Source organism: Chlamydotis macqueenii, chromosome 18, assembly GCF_036417535.1.
Source record: "Chlamydotis macqueenii isolate bChlMac1 chromosome 18, bChlMac1.mat, whole genome shotgun sequence".
NCBI lineage: Eukaryota > Metazoa > Chordata > Aves > Otidiformes > Otididae > Chlamydotis > Chlamydotis macqueenii.
In genome coordinates, this window is record NC_141573.1 from 6,761,728 (window position 1) to 6,784,453 (window position 22,726).

Here is a 22,726-nt window from a genome sequence, read left to right on the forward strand (position 1 = left end):
AAAGTTGTCTATTGGTGATGGGTGATTTACCAATCTTGCAGTTCAGTAAAGCTTGCCCAATTTACAGCTTAGTCCACAAAAAGAACTCCTGTCTTACGGCATTTCAGTGGGAAGGTGGGGGAGCACACACACACGCAGTACTGTGAGGGAAACTAGCTATGCATTTCAAAAATAAATACTCTGTGCCAAAGCCAAGCTTCCATAGGGATTTCACACAGAAACTACTCACACAGTAAACCAACCTTAACAGCTGAGGGTTGACGAAAGAAAGTAGGTCTTGCATCAGCTTGAAGAAGGAGCCGATTAAGAAGTATGGCCCAAAGGTTCTCACCAAAGCTTTGAGAAAGGAAGGCTGTCTATTGTGCTTTTTGTGTCTGATCAGAACTTCTGCTTCCTCTGGACCATCAGCAACATGATTCAGCACATGGTCAGATTTCTTCATATACGTCACATCATCTTTCCTAGGGGAATGAAAGAAGCAATTAGAGACAACTGACAACAAGAACGCCATTGCCCTCTGCGCACAGCACCGCAGTAACATCTACAAGTCCACTCCTTTCTTTGCTCTGCTACCGATCAACGGCAAGACTTTCAACAAGACGTAGAAGTGCTCAGGGATAGGCCACCCTCGTGTAATGACTCGTTTTCTTTTCTCTTTCTGCAGTACTTACGAGGTGTACTCCATAGGCCAGGAAATCAATCACCACAGGATGAGAATGTGGCCCAAAGGAGTAGGAGATGAAGGCTTGACTTCCTTTGGCAGAGGATAGATTTGACCTGCAGTCTCCAATTTCTTGTAATGGAATTCTCCAACAGTTGCTATTTCCATACCACAAAAGGCCCCCTCACCCAGTCCTTCTGAGACGGTATTCCTTGTTCAATTCGTGGCTGCACTAATCCTTTAGCTTTATCTGATCACACAGCGGCTTTCAGAGAAGTGGCCTGGATCCCTCTGGGGAGACAGGCATGGAACCATACGCCAAGCTAAGAGAGGAAGCAGGCACAGCCCTCTCAAAATACAGAGTTTTGCTTTCCTGGAAACTTGAAAGAGCACAAACCATAGCACCTCCAGAGCTGAGCCATCTCCAAGATCTGAGCCACAGCTGCCCGAGTTTCTTCCCAGACAGAAATTTTGGGTTTAGTCAGATGACAATTTAAGCATTTAAACCCTGTTTGGATGTATCCCTTTCTTACTTTGTGCTTTTCTTTCTCCATCTGCAAAATAAGTCAATGAAAGTGACCTCTGTGCAAAGCTCTTTGAGACAGAATGATGAAAAATGGACCCAACAGGTCCATGCTGCTCTCCAGGGCTCTAGGTGGGTTTTCTAGAAGCACCTCTGAGGTTTAGGTGCCTGAATTCTGTTGCCCATCAATAGAGAGGGGGGTGCTGCAGGAAATTATTTCCTCCAGGAATTGCTCTCAAAGAGGAGCCTGGCAGCTCTTCTACCAGCAAATACAGAATTGCTGTTGTTTCTTGGGGGCTGTGGGACCGAGAGAACAATTTCCTGAATGTCAGCCAGGAAGGTTAGGTCCAGGTGGAGCAAGGAGAAGGAAATTAGTCTGGGGCACATAAGCCTTATAAGAAGGGACAGATGGAAAAGAGACCCTAGAAACAGTGAAGACTTACAAGAAGGCATTTGAAAAATAACCTGTAAGTACTACCAAGTGAGGTTGGATTTACGATGCTTCATAAAGAGTACGCAGATTTTTTTTAGAGCTGGCCGGCTGCAGAGTCAAACAATTCCAACAGCCTGTGAGCGATCAAAACGATCGCTATAGCTAACAGTCCACAGGTAGAAACTTGTTCACATCCTTTCAAACAAAGGCATGTACAAATCCCAATTTCTTTGCAATAAACTTTGAGGACAGGGGGACGACCTAAACCAGGCAATATCTTTTTCCCCCTAGACAAGAACAAACAGCGTTATCTTTGTTCTCCCACATCAAACCTGGAGAGTTTATGAGCAAAGCCTTATTTTTCTGGCAACCAGGCTGTTAAACTCATTGAAGGATTTGAAGAAACAAGACTACTTGCCCCTGGCTTTGTGGTATTAAAAATGTTTATTACAGTGAGCTAACAGCAATGCAATAGTTCTCACAGCAAAAAAAAATCCCAAAGGGAGAAAATGTATTTCTAGTGTTCGCTACGGTAACTAGGTGAGGTCAGGTTTTCAGCAGTGTGTGGGACTGCTCACCCAGTTTTTAATCTAAGCAAAAGGCATGTGCCTGGTTTCCATTATTTATAGCAGGGCAGATAATAGATGGGGGTTATCTCATGGGAAAGCACATACCTTTCTCAACGGGGATAAGAAGGCCCTGCATGTTCATTTTGTCTTCATAAGCAGACAAATTTTAGAGACCTTCATAAGGTCTCTAAAATCAGAAGCTAACTAAAAATAAAGCAAAACAGATTCCAGTGCTCTCTTCTCCATCCAACACAGCTCTAACTTTCTCAGAAGCAACTTCACTTACCAGTAAAGTGAGTGAGTAGAGACTTCAGCCATATATACAAATACAGCAAAAACAAAGGAAAAATACTCTGTGTCTTTTATTATCTATAACAACAACTTAAACCCACACTGATCTCTCAAAGTAGTCATTAGTAGCAAATGAATTATTAGACATTATTTAACAGTAATTCACAAGACAGTTGTGAAGCAAAATGTAAAAAAGGTTTTGTAGGTTTAGGAGCAATAGAAATGTGATAATTATTACCATAAAATAAGTTTAAAGCTTTAGCTATGCCAGAGTTGCAACTGATTCAGTTTTTAAAAATAAATCACTACTATGTATACTGCAAATATTTTCCAAGACACTTTCAACATGCGTACAGCTTGACACAGCATTTTTAATATAATAAAAGCTTCCTCAGAGCACATTTAATGAGTTAAAAAAAAAAAAGTGTTTACAACAGTTCCCAAGCAACTGCCACTAATGTTATTTGACATGAGGTAATTGAGAATACCTACTTATAATTGAAGAACAAGCAGAGCCATGAAGCTTTTAGAGTTTATGAAACCCAGCAGTCTGAGTACAATGATTTGCTTTGTTTTTGCCCTTTTCCCCACCTTAGAATCATTAATATAGTCACCACAAAATTTTACCTGAGCTAAATACAAGCCAGAATTTATGGATAAATTCATTGCCAACTGGCCCCAGTTTGTATGAATGGCTTCCAACATGCAATGAATCCCATGACAAAACTCCAGGCACGATTTCTGGTTTCCTAGCAAAAGTTTTCCTGGACCCTAGGCACTTCTGCACAATGGCTGTGCTTTTACTATATAAAAGCCCTGGGGGAGTAAGATTTATGTCTGTGCAAAAAGACCAGAACCCAGACAATGCACGTTATTCCACATCATAAAAATAGAGACATTAAGAAAACAAAAAAAAAAAATCCCCAAAGTAAAACCACAACACACATGCACCCAGAGCACTAGCGGATAAGCTGCTGGTGTTAGTGCTGGAAATCTTTCAAATTTTAGCTGTGAAGTGGAACTCTCCACATCATATTTAGCCTTGCCAAGAACCTTACAACTCCCTCCTAATATTATCACATAATTGGGTCTTTCCAATTTGGCAAGGATATGCACAGAAGAGAACAGAGGAAAGCCTCCACATGGAGAAGAAATCCCCACAATGAAAGGAAATGGAAGCGCAGGCCTCCTCCTTATTGACATTTTTCATCTGAAACACACCGTTATCGCATCTGTTTGTTTGAAAACATTTTGGACACTAACCAGTGGGAGAAGGAAATACAGTTGCACAATAGATAATTTCTTAAGATTAGGTTAGCACAGAACATGCAATAAAAAGGATTTCCTCTACAGCATCCCATTTCCATCAGAGACTATAAGAATTTTGCTGCTAACTTTCTAGGCAACAGGAGTAGGGTCTCAGCTCTAAAAGTGGGATATCCCTTCCTCTCCTGCCTTTCACGTGTTTTGAGTTTCGTATCTTTACTGCTAGGAAGTGAAGAGTTGCTCACTGCTAAGAGCCTTAAGGCTAAACATAGTATCAGGCCAAAAAACTCATGTTGGAGGTGACGAGGAATTATTTTCAGTGTATGGTGCCCTCGAAGTTCTGCTCTAACGTGCCTAGGAGGGATGCGATTATGGGGTTAGACGTCTACCAGCTCAGTGATGAAAGCTGTTCATTTTCTACAATCCAACCAACTCGATCCCTCCTGCTGACGCATCTTCAGCCCCTCTCCACGCGGTAAACAGCACTCCCTGCCCAGGTAGATTTTAAGCACCTCGTTAAAAAGTGCATTGGTGGTACACAAGTCCCAGAGTGTACACAAGTGCTTGCCCCTGCCTGGACATACTAAAATAAGCAAATTTGACTGTTAAACGAATGAAGAACAGTCAGGTTGAAGAGGTAGATGTCATTTTTAGTTCACTCATTTTCAGAGATGAGCAGCTTATTAATGTTGAAACAACTCAGATCACCCTGTTTGCAGACTTGTTCATATACTTACAGCTTGCACTTGGCTTTTTCTTTGTCCCACTCTTTACTTAGATGTTGCACAATAACTTTGGAAGTATCATCTTCATTTAGTGACCACAAATCTTTATCTTCGAGGGGTCTTCTGTACCCAAGAATTGCCATGCTGCACATATGAAGAAAAAATAGTCCAATTCAGTTTGGCTAACAGTTCTTAAATCATTGCTAGTAACTCTGGGACTATTAAGCTAACAAAAGCAAGACAATACATCTCCACAGAAGGGTCATAATTACACCTTCATCTCCCTTTGTTCCTTATGTTGATGTTTGCAATTAAGGAAAGGACATTACATAGTTTTGATTACATGTATTTTATTGAAAACATCACTCCAGAAAAAAAAAAGAACAACAAAAACCAACTACCAAAAGCGTTTGTAGGAAACTGTGGTGTTAAATTAAAACAGTGAAGCTTTAGAAGTGAAAATAACTAAGTCTAGCTGGAATAACTGGCAGAGGTGAACAAAAGTTAAAGAAAAAACAGATTTCTCTGAAAAACAGCTCCTCAACTGAAAGAGGAATTTTGGAAGGGGATACAAACATGTAGTTGCCAAGAATCCTGATGGGAAAACTGAACATTCAAAAGTCTGAAAGTTTAGAAAGATCTCATTCTCTCACTAAAAAGAACTTTACAGGGCTGTTGCCAGGACAATAAAGTTGCAAGGATGGAAGAATGAAGATCTCAACACCCTCAACCACTATGGAAAAACTGGGTCTTAACATGAACTTTGACAGCTGTTCCACTTCTTTATTACGGAGTAGCGGTAAGACCAATCTCAAATTTGCATCTGATACACATGCCTTTCGACAGCAGCATCAGTCGTTGGTAATCATTTGTGTATGTAACACAGTTTACTTTCCCTCTTGCATGGAAAATGTCCTTATAAAAAAGCATTCACCCATGAATCTCAACAGGAAACAAAAATGCATCCTCAGGTCGGTGAAAGGTTTCCACAGTTAATCTTGCTGAACACAGTCTTACATCTTTGTTTGTTTAGGTTATACTCCAGCATGTGGTAAGCATAACAGGTCATATATGCTGTTAAGTCACACCACAATTTTTACTACTACTCTTCAGAGAAGTCTGGGCAGTATGAGCACTCTGAAACCTGTTTCTAAAAGGGCGAATGCTACAAGTGCTGACACCACTGTGGATGAAAGAGCGGCCAACATCAACTACTTACAGGGGAAAAAAAATCTCTCTATTAACTCTCTACAACACGTATCACAAGTGGAGATTGGGGTTGTCAGCTGTCCAACAGCTTGAAAAGAGAAGCTCACCTTGTAAACCACCAAAACGTCAATCTCGACAGGAAGCCTGAAGTTAACTCTGGACATGGATTCTATAGTAAAGTTATGGGGGAAAAAAAAAAGCAAAACAAAACAAATAAAGCAAGACATTTACCATTCATTACTTTAATAAGACGACAGTCTATTTTGATTGGTTTATTATATGGTATATTACATATATGTACCTATGTCCTAGTGAGACATAAAATCCATTTCTTTCTTTTCCCATGTCATGCAGAACTCTCTCTCTTTAAAAACTGCTTCATATACTGCCTTTAAATCACACATAAAGTGAAATGTCATTTCAGAGTTTCTGAAATGTTCACTTGAAGACATGAACTCAAGTTCTCTCTCAGCTTGGTTCAAACATAAATCCAATTAGAGAGATCATTTTATGAACTGGAGAAGAAATTTAACCTGTGACACCAGCATCTTCTGTGAGTAATGTTTTTCCGTATCTATTATCAACACATATAGAACTCGTTTATTAAGACAACCCTTACAGACTTCAGCTAACTCTAAATGCATGTTAAGCAAGTAGGCCAGCATCTCCACAAAAAACACTCTTGAAACAATTAATATTACACTTCAGTGTTCATAGATGTAATTTAAACTGCTGTGAAGCAGCAGGTAGGAGAGCTGCTTTCACTACACAGCTTCCAATCATTGCTGATGACACACATAATGGAAAAAGGCTTCAAACCCCACCATAACTCTCCATACCCAGTGTTTCGTAAGGGGGTCACCAACTAAGGCAATCTCAAAGACAACCCAAAGCAGTGTGCAGTGACAAGTGTTCTCCGTGGAACGCTCAAAACATGATATAGTCTGTAAAATGCAAATAAAGCAATGTAAAAATACTTACTGGATCTGTATTAACAGGGGTGAAAAATGGAGGCTTTTCTTTAAAACATGAAAGGATCAACTCAATTATTATTAAAGCAAAGTAGATGTAAAATGTGGTAAACCTGAACCTTTCATTACCATTGCCCTAGAGGAAAAAAAGAAACGCAGTAAATGATTGGTTTTGTTGTACTTCCCAGCCTCCCCACACACACTCTCACTCACTCTCTGACTTTTTCACAGCTTCTCTTGGCAATTCCTTTCTTCCTTTACAGCTGAATACTGAAAAGTAGTTGCTAGCAGGAACCATCTTACAGAAGTATGCATGTACTCTGTAAAGTGCCTAAGAACATGCTTATCTCCAAGCTTTTCATTAAATTATGTCAAGTTCAAAGTGCTTATACATCTTCACCGCATGCAGACACCCTCTGGAATGAGGGCTACACGACATCCTTTTAAATTACCTCCAGGGGTTCTTGCAAGATGATGTCTTAAGCATAGGAACTGTCAACCCAGATCAGAGAACATCCATTTGCTTTAGTATCTTGTCACTGACAAGCAGTCAGCGTTAAACACTTTAGGAAAAAGCTGCAAAAAACCCCCCACTGTATTGCATAATAACAGTTCCATCTGCTCTAGAGATACTTCCTTTCCTACTCATACGAGTCTGCAGTTGACTTAAAACTTCTTGCTGTAAGGACACGTCCCTCACACAGCTCTCTCATACCCTAATATAATTGTGAATGCTCTCATTGTCCACTTAAAATGTTTAATACTTAAGTGCAAGAGAAAGAAAATTTGATCCTTGGCAGCTGCAAGAACGGGAGTAACGTTACCCATACCCGTTCTAAGGCTCTGCACCTATAATTTTAAGTTGATTAAGGATTCAAACATTGATAGTCCAATACTTGGGCTTATTCACCACTACTACAGTTTTAAAATTGACTTTAAGTGGTGTTTGAAAGGGTCTCACCAGGATTGCAGCTATTTTCTGAAGAAGTTCTGCGCAGGCTGTCATTTAAGGTTTAATTCAGTCTCTGCTGGAATATTTACAACAGCCTGGCATAGCAAAATCCTCGCCAAAAGGATAACGCTGCTAATAGTTACAGAAAAGTAAGTGTAAAAAAAAAATAAAAAAAAAAAAATCACCAAACAGAATCAACACTGATTTCACTGAGGAGAAGCAATCACCTTCATGTTTTTCAAATATTCTTTTTCACTCCTAGCCTCTGATGATCTAATCACTGTAGCAATCTGCTTTGCCCTACTTAGTGAAATTTGTTTCTGTGAAAAACATAACATCTTTCTTACGGTGGGAGAACCTGCTATATTTTCAAACCGGAATCATAACAGCCCAACTTTCTTTCCTCTCCCTCCAACTTTCTGTTCTGTATTTACAGCCACCGTTGGAGTCAAAATGCTGCCCTCAGCACATCAGGCTTGCTTTTGTCAATGCCTATGGGTCTGTATAACGTGGCCAAGCTGCCTAAGTGAAAAAGGAACATCACATATTAAAATGTGTCCTCTCCGATTACTCCCCCATCTCTATTTAAGCATGCCACAGGAAGGGGGCTGCAAAAGGGAAAAGAGAAGTTGGGGGGGGGGGGGGGAAGGAAAGAAAGAACGAAAAAAAAGAGAGTCTGTTCTAATACATATACAGTGTTGGTAGAGCCCTCACATGTTTATCAGGTTTCCAATATAGCCTTGGGCTAAGCAAAATCTGCTTTTTGACATTGCATAAGAAATCCCAGCTCCCTTCAAGTTACACAAGTCTGAATCAAGGCAACGGAACCAAACTTCTTTCTTTCTGGCAAAAGTTGGGCTCAGATCTGACTCCAAACTTGGTGATTCATTCCCTTCACAGAGATGTTAATGCTACGTTTCCTGTTCTCCAAGTGCTAACAAGGATGGCGTGTTACCTGTTCTGTTGTAGTCATGATCTTAGACCGGAAAGGCCCCACGGCACAGAGCAGAGACAAAAACCAGAAGATAATGAGCACTCCAGAGGACTGAACTCCTCGCAGCCTTTCGTATTGAATAAGCAATGTAGCTAGTAGCTGTAAAAGTAAATACAGGAACATGTGAACACAATCCCGTCCCACTGCTCCCCTTATTCACACTCTCACTTGGCAGCTATTACACTCATCATCGACAACAGGACCTCTTCGAAATAGGGCCCCATCATAACTTCACAGAACTCAATGGCAAAACCTCCTCTATCTAAGGAAAGCAGCAAATAACTTTATGAAATAATTTGTTTTTACAGTTTTCAGAGCCTCATCTCCAGAATTCAATTTTTAAAATCAGACTTTGTACCTAGGACTAGGCACAATTAAATACTACTACCAACATTTTAAACAAATGTAAGAGCTGTCATTTCTCCAGCCCAGATGGACAACCATGACTTGTCAGGAAAACAAGATTTAAAACAAATCTAACCAAAGGAATTGAAAATTTCATGGGCAAATTTTACTGCTTCATTTTCATACAACAGCCACAAGCGTGTTTATCATCTCAGGTGAAGCAAATTTGGTTTCTGTTTAACGGAGGAACAAGCCCCAGATAAGAGACACAGTTTTACAAAGTCCAATACAACACTGAACAGTGCATAAGCCATGCTCTATCATATCCCGCTGTTTAGGCAAAGTCATACCCAAATTATCTCCACACCTGGATCACAGGCCTGTAGAAACAGATGACAGCAAGGTGGGAGGCAGAACAATCTCTCCATTATAAAGACTTAAATTTACATAGCTGAATCTGCATGAGAGAGAGATCTTAACTGTGGCCTTTCGTTAAGCAAAATTTGCTTCAGAAATACACGTACTAACAATTCAGTTAAAAGTACAGGATAAGGCAATGAATGCAAAGGAACCCTCTTCCTCCTTCATCTAAGAAAGAGTTATTCTTATTGGTCACAATAAACAGAAACAGCTACGAACCACAGTGATGCCAACGATCAATGGAGTTACAAAATAGACTGGTGGAGGCGTTCTGTTTTGCAGGAGCTGGTGGAAAGAGTAGAAGAGATCTGCCCAGCTCACGCACCACAGCAGGACACCGAACAGCTGAAAGCAGTCAAACAGAAACAGCATTTGGTAAACTCATCTCCAGGGGCAGAGGGCTAGCAAAACCGTTATGATTCACCGACTCCCAGCAAGACAAAACTGTGTAAACAGAACGGCACCGCGGCGTTGATCAGCCGCGGTCAGGCTAATGGAACCATCCCACTGCACGCAAACCAAGGATCTTGTCTCCACTGCTTCCAAGGCATTTGCAAACATAACCAGTACAAAGACTAACTTATTTACCTGGTTTTTTTTTTTCCCCATACTATTCAGTTTTGAATGCAAACACAGGCAGCATCCAGATTAAAGGCTGACATGCCTGGAAGCAGAAGCCTGGAATTTTTCTACAGGAATAACCCCAGCTCTCTCATGGCCTATGGAAAGTGATTTGCTTCCTTTCCTTAGACCTCGCCATTGATAAACCAGAGGTGCTGTTGGCAACAGCCATCTCTTAAGCACAAGACGCAGATGAAATCACATAGCTATGCGGTGGGTAGAGTGGCTTGAAAAAATACCTTCTTCTGCTTACTTTCACAATGAGATTAAATTCTCACTAGGCCTACCTTAAGGTCTTTGATTTGTGGTTTAAAGCTTAAGTAAGGGTGAAGCTGCATAATTTTGCTTCAACAAAGGGGTGAACTCTCTTTTGCAGAGTAACCAGTTCCTCTGTCTACTCACAAAGGTGGGCTTGCAGGATGGATTCCCTTGCAGATGAGCTACCCTTCGGTATCCTTCCTCAGAAATCTATACATACACTGTTTCCCATAAGCAAGTTCTTCAGTTCCCCCATAAACCAGAGGGAATTTTGTTCAAACCCTACTGCAGCACTTGCTTAGATACTGAACTAACGCTAACAAACTCAAAACTGCACATTACTTGTGGAGCACCGCAAAGAGACCTTACCGTCTTGAACCTGCTCAACACGGAAAGCACGATGTACCCTCTTTTGCTGCGCTTTAGGTAGAGGAGGTAAAAGGGTAATGCACTCCATAGATAAATGCTAGGGATCCATGCTAGGACGGTATTCTGGAAACACGGTGTCAGGTCTGGATTATCAGTGTGTATCGAAAGATTTGAATCCTAGAATAAAAGAGGAGACATTAGTTAACAGAGAGGCAGAAGCGCTGCCAGTTGGAACATCTGCTTGAAGAAGTTGCATCCCAATTCTGCTGGGGTTAGGGAATGGTCTTCGTAAAAGCTTTCAAAAAATACCTATCCCAATGACTTGTGGTTAATCTGCTATAGTAAAAGGGCTAAGTATAATCTTAAACACTGCGCAAAACCTAGAAAGACAGAATCTGCCCTCCTGTATCTCAGAAGTGGACATACATTTTGCAGCAGACAAATCCCTTGTGCTTCTGTCTTTGCTAAGGCCGAGTTCCAGATGCTGATATCACGGCATTTCTCAGGCATTCCCACCCTGGAGTGCAACTGCTAAACAAAGTTCTTGAGGCAAATCCTCAACTTGAGAACTCAACCAGCAAGAATGTCCAGCACTGGAGAAAAAGATCAGATTTAGATCAACCATCTTCTGACCTGGGAAAACCCCCTCCATTTATGACTAAAATTTTGTCCTTACTCATACGCCTCCAACGATAATTACTTCCCTATTTTAAACAAAGGTACAAAGACTATATTGTACATGCAAATAGGTATACAGGTTTTCTTGCAAACACTGCAAGCAATGCTTTCCATCTGTGACCTTGGACCCTCACATATGCAACTTGTACCTGAGGATATGAACGCACCACGTGCTGACACATCGTTACAGAAGTTCAAACTAAAATAGGCATTTCAGTACCGTTAAGGGCAACTTGGTTTTAATCAAATCTACTGGAAATTCACAACTTGCATTTCACCATCTGATGTGTCATCTTCAATGTGGCAGATAAATACTGACTTGCAGGAAATGAAAAATGAACTTTGTCGTACTATCGTTAACAAGCAGACGATAAAACTAAGATATCTGTGGTTCAAATATGCCTTATCTCTGCACTAGAATAATTTACTTGTACGCAATTATTTTTGGGTATGAGCTCTCAGCAGAAGTATGTTTCAGTGAAGCTGAGCCACTTCTCCTCACCCCTTATAAATGACTGACTAGTCTGAATAGAAATTCTTCAAAGGTATTTCCAGTCCTGCTTTTGTTTACTAATACAAAAGAATCTGAATGCTGAAAGCAATGGCTGATTTTAGGAGAAGTGAAGAGTCACAATCTGCTGACAATCTTTCCATTTCGGTGGTCATCGATCAGAAGGGACGTGCATCACTGCATCAGTCCACCAACACGTGAACGAGCTCGTCAGTGTAGTGAAACTACAAAGCCTTGGCCAGTGGCAGGATGGTCTGGCTGAACTGTGACAAGTTTGTTGCTCAGTACTTCAAGTTTGTCACTCAGTACTTCAGCTTTGGCACAAATTAAACCTCTGGCAGCACCGAAGGGTGGCACAAATCCATTACCCGCGCATCTGAATTGAGCCCTGTAACGCCACTGGGTTAGTGACTCTCCAGCCCAGAAATGGCTCTTTTGGAGGCACGCAAGCACCCAGCACAGGCCAGGGGAATAAAAACATTCCCATCGACCTAAACTGGTTTGTCCAGACCTAGGGGAAACTTTATCCACAAATCAACAACACAGGGGCAATTACACTGCAATTCAAACACAAGATCAAAACCAAGCAGAACTCCAGCCTCACGTTCAAACTATTTCTGTGTTTTCCTCCAGCACGCAGGTCTCTGGCACCAGAAAGGAAGATAATGTTTCAAGAGTACCCATTTTGGCTCGTCATCAAAACATTTCAGCATCTCTAACACGATAAGCTTCCCTAGCAGCTACCCTGCCTGGGGCGGCAGATGCCCTCTAGAAGTTTGGAGCTGAAGGGCTCTTTAGTTCTAAAGCAGGAGCTTATCTACTATCATTTATTCAACAAAATACTAATTTCCTCTTTAAATTACACGTGGTTAGCAACATCTTCAGCATATTTGCAATTGTGCTCTTTTTGTCTGCTGAAAAAAAAGTCCTGGAAAAGGCAAGCTGAGGAAGAATAGCAATAACTGGGCACAGAATTAAAAGACAGATTCCGTTTAAGGGAAAAGTTATTGAGGGGGGAGAAAAAAAAGTGCTCTTAATTTAAACCTTTCCTATAAGACCAAAATGTCCAGAAATGGCTTTCTATCCGACAGCAACCTAGAAACTGCCCCAGATGTCCATTAATTTTGGACTGAATACAAGCTGACTATTGTACCCAAGACACAGACTGTATGGCTGCCAAGCCATTTAAAGGTTTTCATTAACTCTTATTTAAACAAGGCAAAGGACTCGCGTTTCTGAATGTATAAATACAGCTGGCCAGAAAACAAAAATTCTGTCCTAAAAAAAAAACATGTAAGATTTTGAGATTCGGTTGAATTATCCCTGAGAATAAAAGTGGAACATTTCCAAAATTATGTGAAAGTACAAGAAGCTGCACCCACGCAATGACCAACAAGAGCCTGCTGCTTCCACAGCACATGGGACATGGGGATATGGACTGAAGGAGAAACTTCCCCCCTCCAACACCAGACCACAGTGGACTAAGGCTGCCATGCCCTTTGCCATGTAGCAGGGGCTCTGCTATGAATTATTATTATTATTACTTTTAAATCTGGGAATCTGAAAGTTGCGTTTCTTACCGCTTTTCTTACCAAGCTGGATCTGTTTTCACGGAGTTGACAGTTTCACTTTATGGCTTTATAAATCACAGACAGACAGCATACATTCCAACATCCACTCCAACCCTAAGCAACTCATTTTGAGTCAGCGTATGACACAAAGTCTCAATACAATCTATCCTGAACAAGCCAACATTGTTAAATATTGCTAAATATCCTTCAATTCAGCAGTAAAGCTATGAAACTCCACCCCTGAGAACAAACACAAAAAGCAATGGCTGGAGGGACACACCAGCTCTTTGACACCTATTTTTAAGGCTCCTGCTTTAATCTGGCTTTGCCCTTCCATATTCTGAACTCTGTCCTGGGATGCAGAGCAGGTTTAAATGCTTCTTGTGCCCCATTCTGGTTGAGGATGAAAATACCCAGCTTGGGCTTTGAGGCTTTTATTTGGGCTTGCTGCTGAAAGGGGTGTAATGGGCTGACAGGGGATAGCGTACGTGTTCCTCGGCTCACGGCTCCGTGCTCTCCTGAGAGCTGCTCACCTTCCTCCGTGCATCACAGCTCTGCCCCAGGGTCCCTTCCCCTCAGTGAAGCCCACTGAAAACACTCAGCAGGCAGCTCTGCGACACAGAGCTGGGGTGACCCATCAACAGGCACTTCACAAGGGGAAGCACTCAGCGGCACGTGTTGGGAAACACCACTTTCTCTAAAAAACTCCTTATTCGGAAATCGCCACATCTTACATCGCTGTCAGCTCGCTTCCCCATAAGCAACCGAGTCTTAAGGGGGATAACCTGCGACCTCTTCCTAATCCTGACTCCCACGGTGCTCCGTGGCTCCTCCAGACCGCCCAGAGCTCTGTGGCAGCTGTCTGTAGGCAGCAGCATTTCCCTGGATGCAGTCTCACGGATCACGCTGGAGGCTCTGCTGTTGAGATGCAGCACTGCAGAAACACCGGCTCGCTGTACCAAACTCCTGGGCACGCAATTTACTTAATCTTGTAACATTTGAATACAATGCCAGCATCCATGGGAAAATAGATTAGAGATGCTTGTTACAGCTTCACAGCAGACAAGGGGTTGCCTAGAGACTAAAACTTACAAATTAGTGGGGCTTTCTGTTGATCATTTAAGATTATCATTGACATCACCCCTTGCAGCAGCTTTCAATCATACCCGTCACTCCAGTCACAGTCTTTAGATCAACACAAGCAGTTTTAAATACACAATCTTCATTTAAGGGAAGGTATTCCAGAAGTGAAGCTCTGAGCAATACTAAATCTGCCCTAATACTTAGCACTTCCCTCTCTGGAAAAGAACACTGCTATTGAAAAAGCCGTCCTTAAAACTGATAATGCCTTGAAAGAAAAGAAAAGTTCAATGCAACATATCTTGGGTTTCTTGCACATCATCCCATACAGGTTTCAAAGAAAAGGGGGAATAAACAGAATGCCTGAAGCTAGGCTGGAAAACAAGAGCAGGGAAATTCCTGTCTATCCCTTTCCCATACCCCAAGGGTAATGGTAAGAGAGCCTGCTGAGAAAGACCAGTTGAGATTCTTGTCTTGGCTTCAAGTCTAAACTAACTCCTACTCCACTACAGAAGTTTAAAATAAAAAAAAAAAGTGCCTCACACTGGCTTTACCCAGCATACAGCTGATGCTGCAGTAACGCTCCTCAAACAGCCTGCAACAGAAAGCTTCCGAGCCCTAGGGAAGGGAAACCATCTTTCATACATCTCAAGCAGTTATCTCCATCGAATGGATAAATCAATACACGTTTCTCTCTGAGTTTCAGTAGCGCAAAAAGAATCGGGAAAAGCACAGGAAACACAGATTCACTCTTTATCTGCTGAGCAGGCGAAGGCCATCGTGTTGACGTCATTCACACTCTACCCAAGGTTAATACACGCCGTATTGCTGATTCCGTGTCAGTTATCACTAGCTGGCATGTTATTTGAGATTAAAACTCAAATTGGAAAGTTGTCTGGGAAGGTACACGTGAAAAGTAAAAGACAGGGAAGTGAATAATAGAAAGCAGCAACGCTTCCCTGCAGTAAATAAACACGGAAATGGTATCTCTTGTAGAAGAAATTGATAGTGAGAACTATCAATGCACAGGCAAATCTTCCTGCCCTTCTTTCGCCTGTAAATCTAGTGGATAACCTGCCAGTAAGTCACTTGCACAGCTTGGTGGAAAAAAAAAAATTAAAAAAAAAAAAAAAAAAAGGGAAAAAAAGAGAGTTTTCACTCAGCTTTACCATACAGCCTCCTCCCAAGCATGAGGATGGCTTTGCAGTTATGGCTCTGAACCCCAACACCAAAAACTGCCAGGGCTCAGTTACCTACAGCACAGGCTTCATCACAGCCCCTCTCTGTTTCACCTCCCACTTCTAGCTGTTGTCCATCTCCTCTGCTTGGTCCCTGCTGGTAAACTCTTTAGGGCAAACTCATTTTAGAGCACAAATGCAAACAAGCACTTTGTTCCAGGCCTCCGGAAAGCTGCCAGTTTCAAATGGCCTTTTGAGAGCAAGATGATTCATTTACGTTTCCAAAGGAACGATTTCACCCTTATGCACAGAAGGAGTAACATGCTCCATTAATCCCCAGCGACCGCTGCACAACTCGATTCCTTCACACGATGACATGGACAACCTTTCCCCCTCATCCCTCTCACGGCAGGGCAAGAGACAACGGCATTCTCCACTGCAACGTCACGCTGCTTGGAAGAAAGGTGGGGTTGAAAGGGTATAAGCAGTTTTAGTACTGCATGACCCACACAGTTAATAACCAGAAGTAGGATTTTTCTGTTTACAAAGCAAACTGCAAAAGTTATCTACCTTAGCGACGGACGCCATGCAGGACGCTGAACTTTCTTTTCCAGTGGTAAAGGGATCTTTAGTGGCTTATTTTAATAGATCAAATAGACCTCGCACAAGTTCACAGCCGATACGAGCTAGTTTATGGTTGTGGAGTAACCAGTCGCAGGTTTCTGCTGGAGTTGAAGTTTCATGGTACAAATGGTACCAACCACGCAGTGCACCGAGAACTGCGGACCACAGTAAATATATGCACCTAAGACAACATACAGCTACTGTAAAAGTAAAATCCATCTACTTCAACTTTTAGCAGCAGTCAGTCTTCGTGCTTGGACAGAGGGACAGTGATTGACTTGCAGAGCGGAAGGCATAGTGCAACCACAGTGGTACGAATGCTCATGAATCAAACGCAGGATTGAGAGGAAAAGGAAACAGAATCATTCCTTCAGAAGAAAGTCCCCGACAATCTTTTAAAATTCATCAAATCTATGTACTGGTGGAGAGAAAACTTTCTGTCAATTGGATCAAAGGCCTCTCCTACGGCCTTGTGCAAGTACAAACAAGGGAACAAGTTGCCCTGTTTCAGCCCAGTGTGATGATGGGTGTGGGGGAATATCCTTAATTTGAGCCATCCCATCCCCTTACAGTTGACAGGAACAAGGTAAATTCAAGGATCATAATAAATGTAGTTCAATTAAGAGGAGGTAGGAACACCCAAAAGAGCTGTAAATGAGATGGTTCCTGCTTTATTTTCTCCCCTTCCCACCCTGACTCCCTCATTTTAAGCTGGCCCATCCAGTTGGGCTAACATACAATAATAATAAAAGGGACTGCCACAAAAAAAATTGTCATCAGTGCCACTCTGACACTCCACCTGCCTAGCAGGAGCTGGAACCCACAAATTGACTGCAGCGATAATGAGGTTTTAGTGTCTGGTCAAGGCTGTGTTTAACATGACAGTAGCGTTGGAATTTGTTGGGACAGGAGACAAAGATGATGCGCTATCTCCAGCGCCCAAGGTTGGTCACACTCCTCAGCTGCAGGGACACTCATTAAGGGAGTGCCAAGAAGTCAAATGCAGTAGCAGGCTAGAGGGCAAGGACAGACTCTGGGTGCTAATGAGCTTTAATGCCAAGATTAGGCCTGGTTTATCAGTCACGGAACTGACCTAAGCTCACCCAACACAGACAAGTGTTACACTCCAGCTGCACTCTCAGAGTTAATTTGCCCAAATTGTAGTCGTCTCTCAGTTCACAGACCTACTTATTTCAGTCATTACTTGGAAAAAGAGTGAAGAGTCTGGCCCTAAACCATGGCAGCAGTTTCAGAGAGAAAAAAAAACTTGCAAAACATCCCTACAGGTAGCATCAGTGGGAAACATCTGGTCCTATGCCTCCTCCCGCCGCCTGAGCTGTTCTGTCTTCTCTTCCCTTCTTCTTATAGTGAAGGCTGGCCTTCAGTGTTGTGAAGCCAAAATATTCAGAGTTAAATAAAAGATGGGATCAAGCGACTGTGGAAAAGGAATGTGTTAATCAGAGACATCGGAGCAAAGGCTGAACTGTCCTGGCACATCGGTTACCCCAAACTAATTACACACACAGCTTCTCTCCATTACCAAGTAAGCAATGTAAACACAGAGCTTAAAACTTGACTTTCAACACTCAGAAACCTCCTCTTTCTAAAAGGTGAGCAACTGAATGTGCCCAGCCAGCGCTGATATGCAGCGGCAGCGCCATCCCTAGAGAACTGCTGTGACACCACCGCGGCCCAACAGCAACAACACGCTCGCGGTGACCGTGCCTCAAACACCCAGACGAGCCAGAACGCTCACACTGCGCCACGACAAGGCTTAGACACAGAAAGTGAATTTCTGCAGGTCCCCAACATGCAAGGAACAGGTAGGAACTCTGTATCAGGGCAGGAGAAAAAAGGGAAAAAAGAAGCAAACAGAACAGCGTTGCTGCATATGAAGATAACCACTGGCCACAATTTTCCATCTGATAGATCTTCCAGTAGAAAACTATTTTCCCCAGAAGATACATCTTGCTTTTTCAAAGGAGATAAAACATGAAAGCATAAAGTTTTTTTACTGCTTTTTGTTCCACTTTGCGTGCTCTCACCTCCCCTTACTGTAACAAAAAGGTGATATCCAGAACGTGGAGATGTTTCCCCTTTTATTTTTCCGTGTTTCCAAATGTGCATAATAAAAAAGGGAAATGAAAGGAAAAAAAAATGCATGGCTAAGAGGTGGGGGATAGTCTAGAATACAAGTCATTCATCTAGGGGGGAAAAGAGAGAGCGCAAAGGAAGAAACGAGAAGTAAACTTTTTTAATTGCACAAATGGAAAATGTATTTCTGTATTCTCAGAAAGTTTGGAAACTAAATGACTTTGAGATTTGAAACAACTCCTGTGAACTAGTTTTTCTTCTACCCCTCCTTCATTTCTTATTCTGTTCTCGTTCAAAGCTTTATGACACCAGCACGTGACATTACTGTAAATTATCGACATTTTATTGCATTGGCTTCACCTCTCGCCCTGCCGTGAGATTAGCACAGTGACCCAGCACGGAGCCAAGGCTGCTGGTCTACAAAAGCCCGAACGCATTCCTGGGAAGATCTCTGGCCGCTTGCCGCTACGCTCTCCTGCAGCTCAGCCAAATAACGTGCGACTGGATAATGGCCCATCACATCCACGGCACTATCGGGAGACAAATGGAGCATTAGCTTACTGGAAAAATCAAAGATCCCTTTTAATAGATTTCTCAAAGGAATTTCTTTTTAATTAAATTTTAAACAGTAATAGTCTCTTCATTTTAATACATTACAAATTTACACATGTAGAAAGGAAAGGATTATCTCTCCAGTGGCATAGCAATTTGCCTACCAGGTAAGTTAGGCCCATCTCAAAATGCTTTATATCCTTAACTGTAGCGATTAAATAAACTCCATTTTAAGGAGCTCCTCATGCTGCTCAGATTTTGTTTCAGATTCTATTTCTTTTCAGAATGCAAGTTTTATAGTATTCCTAAGTCCCAGACACTACATCTACCAGCTATGGCACTTTAGCTAAAATGGTCAGAGCTGTGACCAGGGAGGAACAGTTGTGTTGAAAGCTGAAGAACATGTATTGACCTTGAGTTTTACTACAGATAAAAAGTCTCCATGTGGGGGTTTAATCTTCCGTTAAAGCAAGGTGGAGCCTTGCCTCCCTACCATCTGCCCCATAGAATCACAGAATCGTGGAATCTTAAGGTTGGAAGAGACCTCCAAGATCATCAAGTCCAACTGTCAACCCAACATCACCATGCCTACATGGTTGTCCTGGAGTGCCACATCTACACTTCTTTGAACACCTCCAGGGATGGTGACTCCACCACTTCCTTGGGCAGCCTGTTCCAGAGCCTGATCACTCTTTCAGTAAAGAAGTGTTTCCTGATATTCAACCCAAACTTCCCCTGCCACAACTTGAGGCCATTTCCTCTCATCCTGTCACAAGTTATTTAGGAGAAGAGACCAACACTCGCCTCCTTACAGCCTCCTTTTAGGCAGTTGTAGAGAGCAATGAGGTCTCCCCTCAGCCTCCTCTTCTCCAGACTAAGCAATCCCAGTTCCCTCAGCTGCTCCTCATCAGACCTGTTCTCCAGACCCCTCAACAGCTTTGTTGCCCTTCTCTGGACATGCTCCAGCAACTCAACGTCTTTCTTGTTCTGAGGGGCCCAAAACTGAACACAGTATTCAAGGTGCAGCCTCACCAGTGCTGATCACTGCCCTACTCCTGCTGGCCACACTATTTCTGATACCAGCCAGGATGCTGTTAGCCTTCTTGGCCATCCGAGCACACTGCTGGCTCATGTTCAGCCGGTTGATTATCAACACCCCTAGGTCCCTTTCTGCAGGGCAGCTTTCCAGCCACTCTTCCCCAAGCCTGCAGCATCTCATGGGGTTGTTGTGAGCCAAGTGCAGGACCTAACACTGCGCCTTGTTGAACCTCATACAGTTCACCTGGCCTGTCAGTTCAGCCTGTTCAGGTTCCTCTGCAGACCCTTCCTACCCCCCAGCAGATCAACACTCCCGCCCAGTTTGGCGTCATCTGCACACTTACTGAGGGAGCACTCAATCCCCTCCTCCAGATCACTGCTAAAGATACTAAACAGAACTGGCCCCAGCACTGAGCCTTGGGGAACACCACTTGTGACCGGCCACCAACTGGATTTAACTCCGTTCACCACAACTCTCTGGGCTCTGCCATCCAGCCAGGTTTTAACCCATCACAGGGTACACCTGCCCAAGCCATGAGCCGCCAGCTTCCTAAGAGAACGCTATGGGAGATGGTATCAAAGGCTTTGCTAAAGTCCAGGTAGACAACATCCACAGCCTTCCCGTCGTCACTAGGTGGGTCACCTGGTCATAGGAGGAGATCAGGTTGGTCAAGCAATGCAATCTTGACCATCTCACAGCGTCCTCAAGTTTTACTGTCCCATGCCCAGGAAACACATGGAAGGGAGGGACAAGCAGGCTTTTGTGTCCAGAAGATCTTTGTGAAGCATCTCCCATAAAGCTGCAGTGCACCTGGGCAGAAGTGATTCTTCTCCCTTTGGGCGTTTTTCTTTTTTTTTTTTTTTTTTTTTTTCTAACAATACTTTTTTCCTGCAATTCCAGAAGGGACTCAACCATGCTGGTCAGATGTTGGTGATGACAATTTTATCAGCTGCCCCCATTCTCCTGCACTGAGGACTGTACAGCCCGTTTCATCTATCAGTGTGCTGCTTTGAAGGAAATGGCAATGACTGCTTTCCTTGAAAAAACATGAACACTCACATTCATGTATTCTACTGAAACAAACATCATTTTCATGAGCTTCATTAACTGACACTGGCATGAAGGACTCCATGAACCCTTCACATTGGCAGCTTTCACTGGTATTAAGTTCCACTCACAACTCTCAAATCCAGACTCTGTCTCACCCAAACATCCAAATACAGTCTGCTATGCCGTTTACACACAGATGAATGATAACAGATCCTGGATAAGACTCCAGATCTAATGGTAATATTTATACCGCTCTTGACACTGAGAATCTGAGGCCCAAATCCTTTAGTGATAGTTTGCATTCAATTCAATTCAAGAATCTTAAAACCTTGGAGGAGCTGAGCTTGAGGACTTAATTGCTTTTAAGTTCAGGATGTTACCAACACAGCTGCCCTTGGAGAGAGCATAAACTCATAGATCTGATATCTGAAGAGATCATTAAAGTTATGGATTTTGATCTCCTACCTAACATGAGGAGGGACACAGATAACTGATGCGATCGTTTGTGAAGAGAGGTATAGAAGTGAGACTCAGTTATCTGAAGCTGGATGCAGTTAAAGATCACGTGGAGATCTGTATCATGCTGAAATATCTATGAACACTGAACATTCTGTGTTTACTATATAAAGAACAGTCAGTTTGCACCATACCACCCTACTGCAGCATCTCTTCCTTGCAATGACCTGCTACCACCCTTCGCTTCAGTCTTCCACTGCCGGAACTAATTCAGTTGCAAATATAATGGAATAATGAAAATTCAATGTTCTATTATTAATTTAGGGACAAGCTACATGGAGTTTTTAAAATAAACTTGTAACACGTGTGCAAGTAGTACATTGTTCATCATCTTCCTTGAAAGAAACATTTCTTTCTTACCACAGCTCTCCTGATTCATCTTGAACTACAACAAAATTAAGCACGATACATGACTAAACAAAAGGGGAAGTTATGCAGAGGGGAGATTGGTGGCACTTTGAGCCAACAGAGCAGGAAGCTGCATTTCCAGAGAGCAGCATCACTTTTACTCCAAATCTACCAAAATTTCACAGAATGACTCAAAGTGAAGGAACAGCCACAAACCTAAAGGTTAATGGTGTGCTTGTATGAAACAATCTCAAAGGCAAGACTGAGGTATTGTTTACTTTTGAGAGTTGCTGCAACTTCCTGTTGAATTACTCAAGAGCCTCTGGATGAAGAAGGAGCCAGCACTCCACGTGGGATGCGGAAAAAAAAAAAAAGAAAAAAAAAAAAAAAAGAAAAAGAGAGAGAGATCTGTCAGGACAAGAGATCCTGAAAAGACATCTGTCAGGATACCAAGTCATAGGGTAGGAAAGATAACTGAGCTGTGTGGGCTAAGCAGGATCAAAAGGAACAAGCCTGAACCTCATCCATAACTGACTAGAAGTTGTGGTCTCTTGTTTAAAGTGCTGTGTCACTTGTCCTCCCATTTCCTATTTATGCTGTTAAAAAAAAAAAAAAAAAAAAAACCAAACCAAAAAAAAACCAAACCCACAAGCTGCTGCTTCAGCCCAGGCACTTTGTCTGTAGGCGCAGGTGTTTATCTGACCCATCATCCCAGCAGCACCCAAGTACTGCAGAGCACTTAACGTTGCATCCTCACAGCAGCCACGGTGCCGTTTCCCACCCAGAGAGTCTGAGCCGCGGAAAGACAACGTGCCTTCACACTGGACCAGAATCTGGTTTTCTAAGCTCATATTGTTTAGTTCCTAGGCCAAAACACT

The 22,726-nt window shown here is 42.5% G+C and overlaps 1 protein-coding gene across 1 annotated transcript in view; it reads right to left on the minus strand.

The window, feature by feature from the left end:
* ABCC3 (ATP binding cassette subfamily C member 3) overlaps window positions 1-22,726 on the minus strand; it is a 51,553-nt gene that overhangs the window by 25,053 nt on the left and 3,774 nt on the right. Inside the window, exons 2-8 of the mRNA XM_086762116.1 lie at window positions 10,608-10,784; window positions 9,579-9,704; window positions 8,556-8,693; window positions 6,659-6,784; window positions 5,785-5,846; window positions 4,481-4,612; window positions 243-461 (exon numbers count right to left, since the gene is read on the minus strand). Of these exons, the coding sequence (XP_086618242.1) occupies window positions 243-461; window positions 4,481-4,612; window positions 5,785-5,846; window positions 6,659-6,784; window positions 8,556-8,693; window positions 9,579-9,704; window positions 10,608-10,784 (980 nt within the window). The remainder of the gene's footprint in view (window positions 1-242; window positions 462-4,480; window positions 4,613-5,784; window positions 5,847-6,658; window positions 6,785-8,555; window positions 8,694-9,578; window positions 9,705-10,607; window positions 10,785-22,726) is intronic.